Source organism: Myxocyprinus asiaticus, chromosome 40, assembly GCF_019703515.2.
Source record: "Myxocyprinus asiaticus isolate MX2 ecotype Aquarium Trade chromosome 40, UBuf_Myxa_2, whole genome shotgun sequence".
Taxonomy (NCBI): Eukaryota; Metazoa; Chordata; class Actinopteri; order Cypriniformes; family Catostomidae; genus Myxocyprinus; species Myxocyprinus asiaticus.
In genome coordinates, this window is record NC_059383.1 from 4,718,449 (window position 1) to 4,731,800 (window position 13,352).

Genomic DNA, 13,352 nt, shown 5'->3' on the forward strand with positions numbered 1-13,352 from the left:
CCTCAACTGGCTGTCTCTCTAGCTTTGAAAGCTTTTCATTCCAATATTGTGAATCATCACATTCTGATTCGTTTGGACAGCACAACAGTAGTGGCGTATATATGTCGCCATGACACGCTGGCCCATGTATGGCCGGCGAAATGCAAGTATGCGTTTCCCCCGGTGCGCCACCTCCATTCTGTCAACAGCAAAGTCCGAGTGGACAAGGAAACAGTTGTTAATTGCACCAAAATGGCCCAATCAGTCCTGGTTTCTGGAGATGGTAGAAATACTGGACGGGCCTCCATGGGAAATACCGCTGAAGAAAGATCTTCTCTCTCAAACACAAGGAACAGTTTGGCATCCCCAACAAGAGCTGCGAAGCCTACACGTGTGGCCTTTGAACGGAGCACAGCGGACAAGCCAGAATTGGTTCAGTCGGTTATGAACATCATATTACAGGCTAGAGCGCCATCCACACACTGAAATAGAATGTGTTCACTAATTGGTGCTTTTCACACGGCAAAGACCCAGTGAACTGGCCCATACCTGAAATTTGTACATTTCTTAAGAGCAATCTGATGCAGGGCTCACTCCGTCTATGCTCAAAGTTTATGTGGCGATTATATCTGCGTATCACGCACCTGAAACCGGCACCTCTATAGGAAAACATGATTTAGTCATAATTTCTAGGGTGTGGAGCAGCTAAACACCCTCACCCAGCTACAGCCCCGACTTGGCACCTAACTTGGTCCTAAAAGTGCTCACGGGGCCTCCCTTCGAGTCTCTGGACTATGTTGAATTGCGTGTGCTTTCTCTTAAGACTGCATCACTGCTGGCTTTGGCCTCAGTAATACGGGTTGGTGATTTGCAAGCACTGTCAGTTGACAGTTCATGTCTGGAGTTTGGTCCGGGTCTTTCAAAACCACTGTCAAACTCAGAAAAGGCTATGTGCCTAAGGTTATAACCACACCCTATAACCAAGTACAGGTGGTTCACCTTCAAGACCCATTGTAATTCGGATGAGGAACAGTCCTTGCATTTGTTATGCCCTTTGCGAGCGCAACACACATACGTTGAGCGCATACGCTAGTTCAGACTGTCTGACCAACTCTTTGTGTGCTATGGAGGACGCACGAAAGGAATGTCCGTCTCCAAGCAAAGACTTTCTTGCTGGATCATTGATACATTCACCCTGGCTTATGAGTCGCAGTGTGCGAATTGCCCAATTGGTGTTAAAATACACTCAACTAGAGGCGTGGCCTCTTCATGGGCATGGACGAACAGTGTGTCCTTACAAGACATATGTTTTGCAGCAGTATGGTCTTCTCAAAACACATTCGCAAGGTTTTACAACCTAGATATAACGTCTCTCTCAAAATAAGTCCTCTCTGTCTAGAGTGCTTGCTATTTTATTGGCCAAATATATACTTATGCCCCTCTTTTTAAGTACAGGCTCCCTGTCACTTTACACAACTGCCTGCATTCGGACCGTTGTGTTCCCAAAGTTACAGGCACTTCATTATAAATAAACTTCCTTTCCGTCTGGGTTCGTGAAGGGGTTAATCCATACTATATGACCATAGTTCATATATATATATATATTCTGAGTGTTCCCCTACTGGCTGACCATGAGGGTCATTCAATTGTGGCATACTCATGTCGGTCGCCGTCCAGCGGGACTGCAGAGTCATGTTTCCTCTCTGGGAGGTTATGTCGTGTAGTGCGCCGTGATGGGACTCTGTTCCCCATATGCATCAGCTAGTGACACAATGTCAAGTGTACATAGTTGAAAGGGAACCTCTTGGTTATGTACGTAACCTCAGTTCCCTGAGACGAGACAGAGTTCTCAGAGTTCTTTGAGGAGTGAGCGATGCGCTCTTTGTCCCTCAGTCAGAAAATTCGGAGGAATGGTGTTTGCGCACTCGCTTTTATAGTGGACAGCGTTGCGCCTAAAAGGGCGGGGCTCAAACACCATAGCCAATATTAGAATTGGTGTTATTGTAGAGTAGGTTGTGTAGAAGGACACTCCCCATATGCGTCAGCTTAGTGAAGCAATGTCTCGTTCCCCTCGTCTCAGGGACCTGAGGTTACGTATGTAACCGAGACGTTTTAGCAATACTTTTTTAGTAATGATTTCAGTAGCATATTTTTAATCGACATTTCAACTTGTCAGTCATTTTGATTTGATTTTTTTTTTTCTCTATTTCCCTCTCTCTCTTTTTTTTCTACTACTGATTTTTACTTTTTTAAATGCTACAGAGCCCTTTAGAGGACAGGGAGTTTTTTTTAGCATTCCCTCACAAAAACCTTTGTGTCCCCTTTCAATTATTTAGAATTACCATCCAATACCTTTTTCAATCCCTTATGAATACTAACCATGGTGTTACTACATTAACCATATTTTGACCACGATATCTGTGGTAAACCCATAGTAATAATACAGGAGAAATCTATAAAAATAAAAATTATAATCATTATTGGTATACGTACATACAGTAGTTTAACTATGGTAACACCATGGTTAATTTGTGGTACATGTACCATGTTTTTAAAACCATAGTTATTATTTCAAAAACATTTAAATTACTGCAGGTTTACTATAGTGAAACCATGATTAATTGTGCTGGAAACAAACCATGGTTTTAAAAACCATACTTGTGCCACAAGTTAACATTGTGTAAGTATAGTGAACAGTAATTACCATGTTTTTGGTTACTACAGTTTACTATAGTAACACAATGGTTAATTTGTGATACAAACATTCTTTTAGCAGAATGATTTTATTACTATGGTGTTACTACAAATGTCATGGTTAAAGTATGGATACTGTTGTAAAACCATGGTAAATTTAGTGGTTTTACAACAGATATAATAGGTTAACTATGGCTACTGTAGTAAAACCATATTTGTAAGGGATGGATAAAGGTATTGCTAGGGAACCCAAAATTATTGCGAGTGAAAACAAAACTATATAAAAAAATAAATAAAAACCCTCCCTGTCCTCTAAAAAGGCTCCATACAATGCATTATGGGATTTACTTATTCCTTAAGGATACACGCAATGCACCAAACATTTAACCAAAAACTGGTCTCTTAGAATCTAAAGGAATCTTAGAAGATGTTTGGCTCCTATGATGGCTAAAGATACTGTCTAGGTAGGTCGCTCACTTGATTTTGGAACAGAGCTGTTGTTAAAAGCTGTCAACTGCACATTGAGTCTAAAATGAAACTTACAATTCCAATTGGCAAATCTACCAAGTTTAATTTAGTAATAACGAGTAACACAACAACATTTCAAATTAGCCTGGGGTGCATTTCCCAAAAGCATCGTTAGCCAACTATGGTCACAAGTTCCATTGTTACCAAAATAGTTCAACAATTTGTTGTTTCCCGAAACCGTAGTTCCAACTGACATTTGCCAACAACATTGCACACTTGTGTGGCTGGAAGTACAGCTCTTTACCTGTGGTTAGAAGCAAAGTTCCTTGTTAGTTTGCTGTGTGAAAATCATTTCACTTCGCTGAGGCTTCTATATATTTTATTCTGTCAACACTTTGACCACGTTTACATGCATTTAAGAAAACCACTTATTCATGGGTTGTGCAGAAAGTAACGTTCTGAACCGTTATGCTAACATGAATGCAGCAGGAAGTGCTTTATCACACACCATTTCTGTCAGAGAACAGCTTTTATGTGTTTATTTTGACGCATAAGCGGTGTTTATATGTTTTTGAAGAGTGCGCATGTGCGTATGTTCTCAAGTGCGTCGGGGGAACACGGAAGTCTGATGTAAAAGGAAACCCCATTATTGCAGAGCAATGCATTTTTCGCATTACACAGTTATGCAGCTTTTGTGTCTTCAGCAGCTTTCTAACATCAAACGGCTTTGTGGTGTACATGTAAATTAGCTTTTATAATTTAATATTCATGGAAGTTATTACTCCACCCCCTGCATCATGTCATTAACGACAGCTCTATGTTGTTGAACCAACATGGTTCGAATGATGGATTTGCGACATAATACAGTTTCGGGAAACAGTCGTGACTAGCTTGTTAATTTCTCAATTGATGCATCGTACTTTGGAGGTTCAGTAAAGAGTCATATTGTTGCACGGGAAATGCACCCCTGATGTGGTTAACTGGTCTCCCAGCCAGGCCAAGGTGGTTAGGCTGGTCTATTTTGACGCTTTTAGCTGGGTTCAGGCACTTGACAGCTGTTCAGGTTTGGAGATCAGTTGGCAGACAAGCTAAGCCAGCTAAACACCAGCTTGGTCAGGCTGGGAGACCAGTTAGGCTAGATAAGCAAACCATCTTAGTCTGGTTTAATCTTTCAGCAGGTTTATTAACTGATCAATTATCAAAAGACTTAAAACACTGTAAACACTGATATTTGAAATGAAAAGCTATATTTGATAATATAGCTTTTCAAGTCTGTAGGTAATAGTTATATCAGCTTAGAAGTGTACTTACAGGATTCTTCTTCTTCTTATCTTTGTTTTTGCTGGGTTTGCGGTTGCTCACAAAGTAGTGCAGTGTTCCATACTCAATCAGAGCAGCGAAAACAAATATGAAGCACACAGATACGAACAGGTCCATAGCTGTGACGTACGACACTTTGGGTAAGGACTTCCTAGCGATGGTACTCAGTGTGGTCATGGTGAGCACGGTTGTGATTCCTGGGGAACAAAGTAAACATAGCTGTTCAGTTTGTAGTCCTAAAACCTAGAAGAGAATGAGCATTTTTTAAGCCATGAGTTACCTCAAATATGTTCAATGTTTCTTTAGGAAAGCGAGTACGTGTTAGGGTTAGTTGGCGCTAGGGTTAGGTTTCAACATTACTTGAAAATACTTCATATGAGACAATAGGTGTCTTAATTTTGGCCAAAATACAGGACGTCCTGGCTAATATGGGACAGTTTGCAACCCCAAAGTAATGGACATCCATTGTAGTCCTTTTGTAGCAACTTGATAGTGGCTCACTTTTTGCGAGCACAAAGCAGCTTCAAAATTCCCATTTGATGTATAATTCTGTGTAATTTATGTTGTAGATCAAAATGCGAAAGTCAATTCAAGTGATGTTAACCACAGACCATATGTTACTCATATCTCAAAAACTGTAAAAACGTACAGGAAATTCATGAGGAAACATGGCAATCTAGCCTTCTAGGTTAATCTTTATACAGACAAAAACATGGAGATTTCAAGTTATGGCTAACAATATCTAGAAGTAACCTCAGGAATAACACATCTGTGACATTCATCTGTTACAAGCTTGGGGTTTGGTTCTTTTTTAATCCCCACTGAACAACACAGATTAACTTTGCTCTATGCAGAGAACATACCACACATTTAACCCTCAGAGACCTACAATAGCAAAACTGCAACAGCTGTTTATAGCAGTTATTACGCGGGTCTATGGAATACCTGATTCAGTCTGCAATCTACAATCTGCAGATCTGCAAACGTGCAGTTTGATTTTTCTAAGAAACAACCGTACATCCGGGAATTAAGTAAAATCAGATCGCTCATCCGGGTAATGCAAGTCATCTTTCCTAATTCTTGGATCACTGTGCAATCTCTACAAGTAAGTTCACAAAATAATTTCAACTCAATTCAATGTTTTTATGTCCATTAATTTAATTGGCAAGCAGTCTTGTAATAAGCTGTGTAATGAGCAGTCAGACGGTCATTATTTACAAAATAAACACCAACAGAACTCGATGCAAACCACAGATGGATTTCAACTGGTTAGTGACTGCTTTATTTTCACATAAGTACATAATTATAGCACTAATCAATATTTTATATCCATTTCATTATTTATTTGGTTAGTAGCCGTGTAATAAGCGGGATAATGTACAGTCAGCCGGCTGCTATCGCAAAATAAATGCCTTCAGGGTGATACAAGACACCTTTGCTCCGTGTCGATTTCCTGAACACCCAGTCTGGGTTTTTTTTCAGTAACAACCGGCTGACTGTACATTATCCCTTACATGGATAATTACACGGCTCTCTGGAATACTCTATTCAGATTGGTCAATGGCGTCATCCAGCGGTCAGATAATGCTCTGTAACAACTGCACATCCACATATCAGACAGCTCATCTGGGGACTTAAATAATACCTATTCTTTATTCCTTCATCATTTATTTTTTGGTATTTTTCAAACACTCTTTACACACAGTTTTTAATGTTTTAGCCTTGTTCCAGACCCAGACTTTCCATTTTAAACTAGGAAAATCCATTATAAAAATGTAAATCATTACTTGTTTAAAAATATGTTTATCTAAACATACAGTACATTGTGCTAAAGTAATTTCTAGCAATTTTTCAAAAAGTACAACATTATGCCCCATTTGTGGCATGATTTCCATCACACCAAACAATTTTGCCACTATTTATTTTATTTTATTTTAGTTTATTTATTTATATTAAAATGTTATAAAAGTTTCAGTGAAGAGCATGCTTAAGATGAAATATGAGACAAGTGATGTCTGAAGAACACAATGAAAATTCAAGGGAAATATCACTTGTAAGCAGACTATTTTTATTGGGCATCATTTCCAATCAAACTGTAATTCTGTAATTTCAAAAAAGTGTGAAAATTGTATTTGATTGAGTGTATTTAGGATACATAAAATGTTAGCTATGAAATTAGTAAGACAAAGGAGGTGATAATTTTATTTAAAAAATGTAAAAAATGTAATTTCCTTCAGTGTTATTTCCACCACAGAGTACAGAAATTGAGATGTGCTGAAAATGACACTGTGGTGGAAATTTTCTGATTTTCAGAAAGATTATGTACAATCTCCTGTGGTGCATGTACATACACTGTTAGACACTGTTAGTAGACAAAAAAAAAAAAAAAAAAAAAAAAAACTGAGAGAGTGAAAAATGTTTTAACGAGACTACTTTCTAGATTTCCACAGTGCTAAAAGTGTCGGAAGTTGAAGAAACACCCTTTATCATCGATATCATCACTGCCTTCTTTGTTTGGATAAAATTCAAACTTTTTTTTTTTTTTTAACTTAAGAACAATGTACATGCATTAATCATATTTAGATATGCATTTAGCATGTATAGGATGATGATGCATCATCCAATATATTATTATACTACTTTAGCTATTATTACAAAAATGGAAAATGATGACAATTATATACAACAGGTGTCACTGAAGGTGTGTGTTCCAACATACATTTATTACAATTCCTTGAAGATTTCATGCAACTTTATTTGTCTACTTCTAATCACTAAAGCAGTACATACAATATGAGAACAAGACTGTATGAGTTATAAATAACACAGTCTAGGCCATCAGGGAAAGTGACCAAACGCAAATGTTTCTGTGGTCTAATCTGGATAAACTGTGCATCAAATTCTTGTCTTTGTAATAAAGAGGGCAAACACAGAGGATAATCATGCATACTGTGAAGCGTGCAAAGTATCAGTTACATAAGCACATACATACATGGGATTTAGATATATCGCTGTGCAATATGTTCTGTGTGTTTACATGTTCGATCTAATGGAGCAGCTCATCAGCTTCCAAGATTAATTTTGCAATATCCATGCCTGTGCATTCAGTAATTGTGATACTTGGTTGGATGACACACAGGGACTGAAAATAATCTCAGAGCCTCTAATCCACTTTTTTGGCCCCCTGCAAATATTTCAGACAGAAATAGTCATTCAAACTCCATTTCAGTTTTGTTGATTGGTTTGCAGCAAATAGCAACCGGAACAGAGGAATACATTAACAAGTTCATTACAAGGTTTTAAAGGAACAGTTCACCCAAAACCGAAAAGTCTGTCATTATTGACTAACTCTCATGTCATAACAAATCTGAATACTCTTTTCCACCCCCCACATGAGGTTATGTAAATAATGACTTTTTAATCATTATAATTTTTCATTTTTGGCTGAACTAATCCTTTGAAGATAGGCAACTTTCACTGGCAAAATCATGTTAATGTAGCAGATAATATATGATTCTCAATGGTAGTACGGTAAGGTCAGGAGCCAAGCACTGCAGGGGAGATGTGCTGCTGACAAAGGAAAGCAGGACAATTAAAAATCAAGCATCCTCCAAGGTGACCTGCCCTCTAGTGACAAGGGCAATTCAACATCCATTACAATGGAACATAAACAGGATATGAGAATGTAGCTTCCAGTAACACGTTTTAAAATGCTGATGCACATTCCTGTTACCTTGTATTAATATTTCATTAATATACATTATATTATACAACATTAACAATATGTACAATTTTAAATGTGGAAAACCACCTGCAATAAATATGGAAAGAGTTTTGGAACATTTGGAGTCTTCCATGCACAAAAAATAAAATTAAAATAAAATATAAAATGCTTTACTTAAAAATACTGTGATTATTATGCAGGTCTGTGATGCTACCAGTTTTGGATAAGTTATTTAAAAAAGTAATGCACTCCAAATTGCTAATTACTCATCTAAAAATGTTATAAGATTACTTTGTTAATTACTTTATCTAAAAATAATCACATTACTATAATTTCTGTGAAGTTTTCTTTAGTAAATAACTTAAAAGTCAAGTAAAGTTTTTGTATTTTTCTGCTCAAAGAATACAAAATCGAGTCTATATTTCCTGTGTCTATATTGTCGTACACCCATCAGTTGTTGCGGAAACACAAGCAGATGTGCATATGAACATATTATTGAACATTTTTTTTTGTATCATAAATGAATAATATTATTCTAGAAATATGTGTAACCCATGTAATGTACTTAAAAGTAATTGCTTTAAAAGTCAGTGACTTTTATTTAAAATTTAAATTTTATGTAGTCTATTACACTTCTATTTGACTAACAGTAATTTGATTACAGTAAGTTTGTAATCAGATTACACCTAACACTGGCTGCAACATATATAAAGATAGCAGTGTTTGGGAGTAAGTAACTAAAATATACTGACGCTACTAACTTAAAATTTTTCAGCAGCATGACAGAAGCTCAAATCTTCTATATAGTGTAGCTTTTTCATCAACAAGCTACTTTATCCAACAAAAGGCTTTTATAACACATTGCATCAAGCACAACCAAACTGAGGCAAAAATGAAACACTGATTCATTTGGAGTCAGATTTATTGTAATTAATGAACATCTGACTGCTCATTATGCATCTTATTATAAATAAATAAATAAATGCACATGAAACCTTGAATTGAGTTGAAATTATTTTATTAGCCGGTAACACTTTATAATAAGGTTCCATTCTTAAACATTAGTAAATGCATTAGGTATCATGAACAAACAACTAACCATATATTTTTACAGCATTTATTTATCTTTGTTAATGTTAGTTAATAAAAATACAATTGTTCATTGTTAGTTCATGTTAATTTGTCGTGCATTAACTAATGTTAACTAATGCAACTTTTGATTTTAAAAATGTATTAGTATATGTTGAAATTAACATGAACTAACTTTAATAAATGCTTAAATGTTAGTTCATGTTAACTAATGTTAACAAATGGAACCTTATTGTAAAGTGTGACCTATTAGCGCACTTGTAGAGATTGCACAGTATCCGAAAAGCAAGAAAGATGGCTCAGATACCCTAATGGGCGGTCTGACATGTGAGTGTGCAGGTTGTTACTGAGAAATATCAGACCGCTAGATAACGCCATTGATCAATCAGAAACGAGTGTTTCAGAGAGCCATGTAATAAGCATTTATAACATGTAAGATAAAATGCTCACTATTTGGTAAATATTGCGTGTAAGTCACCCTTTTTAATCATGTTGTTATAAATGCATATCAATAATGCTTGATGCATTTGTAAATAACTTATTTGTCATTAATGAACCACTTTATTAACCCTTACCAAAGAGAACATTTCTGCAAAGGGTTTCCTAATAACTTTTCAAATGGCTAGCTTGCTTGTACTCTACTTCAAACCATAAGCTTGTAGTTTGACATGCTACAGTTTTAAAGTGGCTTCATCAAGACTGAAAGTTTGTTCACTGGTTCAGAGTTTAAAACAGGTTGTTTTACCCAAAGAGGTTCTGGCTGGCACTGCATCCTTGTTAATCCAAAATGAGACCCAGGACAGGACAACAATCAAAGTACAGGGGATGTACGTCTGGATGGTGAAATAACCCATTCTCCTGCTCAAGTCAAAGAAGACCGTCAGCACCACGTAATCTCCTGCAGACAAAACAAAAGAGATATTTTAGATTCAGACCACTGCTGTTAGGTGAACAGGTACATTTGAAGACATGTGAAGATGTTGCACTGATGTGGTTTTCAGTAAGAGGTTTCTCTGATGTTCAAAAGATATTTCATGTCCTTTTGGAGCTCATACCACAAGGATTATTCCGTTTCAGCTGCAGAAGTAAAGAATCAGGCTCTGTGCTGGGCCACAGCGCTCTCTTTGGTATTGTAATTGCCTAACATTGCACAAGCCATGTCAAATGCCTCCCTTGCCTCCCCTGATGGACACAGGTATATGGAGTACTACTGCTTCCTGTAAACCATACAGAATCCACAAAGCTGGGAGTGAACATAAAAAAGGGGTATCTAAAGCTGGAATGTCAAGCTCATTGTAGGTCCAAGGCTAGATTGGAAATTGTTAAACCATGGTGTACCCAAGGGGTCAAGGTTTAATTATACAGTAACTACACAATCTAGACCCAAAACACATCTTTCTCCACTGACGGCCTAATTACAATTATTTGCAAGGCACACATAAATTAATATAATAAAAGTGGTCCACGCACTTGTCCATGCTTTGTGTAAGTCGACTACTACTATGATACTTTTTGAAGCTTGAAAGCTCCAATCCCCATTCATTTGAATTGCATGGAAAAGAGCGACTAGTACATAATTCCAATACAGTACAAAATGTTGCCTTTAATGTTGCACGTAAGAAAGAAAGTCTGGATTTAAGGTGACTAAATGATGTCAGAATTTGCATCTTTGTGGAAACTAAACCTTTAATAAACATTACTGGTCTTATTGTGAACAATTAGTATGTAAAAATGAAAAATAAATTATTGTCTTTGTAATTTATGATTTTCTTTTCTCTTCTCTACATTTATTTTTTATTTTTTTAAACAAACAGTTTAACTCAGAAATACTATATGTCACATTCTGGGAGTTAAATAGGTTGTATACACTATGTCATATTGACTTCAAAAAGATGAAATCAATGAAAAAATAATATAGGCCATCAAAAATAGCTTTGTGTGAGGAAAAGACTGAAATTTAAGTTATTCTAGGAAAAAATTGCTTGACAAGAATTGTAACCAATAACTCTCATTGTACGGAAAAAAGATGCTTGGATATTACACTGTAAATGCTGTAACTCCTTTTGTTTACCTCAATTCAGAGGTAAACCAATATATTGGTTTTAACGCTTAATCGATTTGATGTTTGCTGATAAGTTGTTTTTTTTCCCCTCTCCATTTGTTTCATCCCTCCATAACTGCCACTGGAGGCTTCTAAAGTTAAAACCATCACTCATTAAGGCTAAATAATGAGCGCACCGAAGAGGTTTTGCTGTTAAGAAGCAGTTTTTTATTCAAGACTCTTCAAGTTTCAACTTTTTAATTTGTATATCTTAAATTCAGATTATGTTGTGTTATTTGGTTCTTTTTGTATGTATCTATTTTAATTTATGTTATTTTAAGTGTTACTTTTTGGTTCAGTTTGAATGTTTTTTTTTTATATAATTTAAATTTACTTGATTTAATAATTACAAAAGATTTTCTTGGTTAAGTCATAATTTAACATTTTGTAATAAAGTTCAGCACTATTTAACACTGAGTGTAATGTTTTCATATTATTGATTATAGAAACTATCAGCCTAGTAATCGGTTATCGGACTGTTTTCCCACCCTAGTTATCGTATCAGCAAAATTCACTATTTGTCGTCCACTATCACAGATGACAGTCATACGGGATTCGAAAGACATGAGGTTAAGTAAATTATGATAGGGTTTTTTTTTTTTTTTTGGATGAACTATTCCTTTCAATACCTCCTTATTGCATACAGGAGTTAAAGATGAGCGCGAGGTAACCTTCTTGCACTCTTCAGACACTACAGCTTCTTCCACATCTACTGATGGTATAATTAAGAGCAGCTGCACCTGCACTGTTTAATACTATTCGTTCTGCTGACACAGGGCTTTGCTGATGGACTGCTCCCAACTAAAGCTCGCCGTGGTCCATGCACTTCAATTTGTTTTCATTAAGAACTCTATTAGATGAAGCCCCTAGGCAACAGTCTGCCTTGTTCTGCTGGCAAATTGCTGGGTCACACTAGGTGGCCTTAACTACTATGTACTAACATTACATACATACAGACTATGTATTTACTGTGTAACTACACATTGATCTGCAAAATCCCCACATTTGCTGCAACTGAGGTTGAGGTACAGGTAGGTTTAGGAGTAAGGGTATGGTTAGGATTAGGGGTTAGAGTTAGGTTTTGAGGTAAGGGTTGGTTTAGGGGTAAAGTTCACAGTGTAACTACAAATGTAATTACAATGCAACAACATGAACAGTTGAATTTTGAAGTTTACATACACCTTAGCCAAATACATTTAAACTCAGTTTTACACAATTCCTGACATTTAATCATATAAAACATTCCCTGTCTTAGGTCAGTTAGGATCACTACTTTATTTTAAGAATGTGAAATGTCAGAATAATAGTAGAGAGAATGATTTATTTCAGCTTTTATTTCTTTCATCACATTCCCAGTGGGTCAGAAGTTTACACACACTTAGTTAGTATTTGGTAGCATTGCCTTTAAATTGTTTGTACTTGGGTCAAAACATTTTGGGTAGCCTTCCACAAGCTTCTCACAATAAGCTGCTGGAATTTTAGCCCATTCCTCCAGACAGAACTGGTGTAACTGAGTAAGGTTTGTAGGCCTTCTTGCTCGCACACGCTTTTTCAGTTCTGCCCACAAATTTTCTATTGGATTGAGGTCAGGGCTTTGTAATGGCCACTCCAATACCTTGACTTTGTTGTCCTTAAGCCATTTTGCCACAACTTTGGAGGTATGCTTGGGGTCATTGTCCATTTGGAAGACCCATTTGCGACCGAGCTTTAACTTCCTGGCTGATGTCTTGAGATGTTGCTTCAATATATCCACATAATGTTCCTTCCTCGTGATGCCATCTATTTTGTGAAGTGCACTCCTGCAGCAAAGCACCTTCACAACACAATGCTGCCACCCCCATGCTTCACGGTTGGGATGGTGCTCTTCGGCTTGCAAGCCTCACCCTTTTTCCTCCAAACATAACGATGGTGATTGTGGCCAAACAGTTTGATTTTTGTTTCATCAGACCAGAGGACATTTCTCCAAAAAGTAAGATC

The 13,352-nt window shown here is 36.7% G+C and overlaps 1 protein-coding gene across 6 annotated transcripts in view; it reads right to left on the reverse strand.

The window, feature by feature from the left end:
- LOC127430667 (gamma-aminobutyric acid receptor subunit gamma-2-like) overlaps positions 1-13,352 on the reverse strand; it is a 144,382-nt gene that overhangs the window by 20,659 nt on the left and 110,371 nt on the right. For all 6 annotated transcript variants that reach the window (XM_051680607.1, XM_051680606.1, XM_051680605.1 and 3 more), the window contains exons 7-8: positions 10,020-10,172; positions 4,453-4,658 (exon numbers count right to left, since the gene is read on the reverse strand). In XM_051680607.1, the coding sequence (XP_051536567.1) occupies positions 4,453-4,658; positions 10,020-10,172 (359 nt within the window). The remainder of the gene's footprint in view (positions 1-4,452; positions 4,659-10,019; positions 10,173-13,352) is intronic.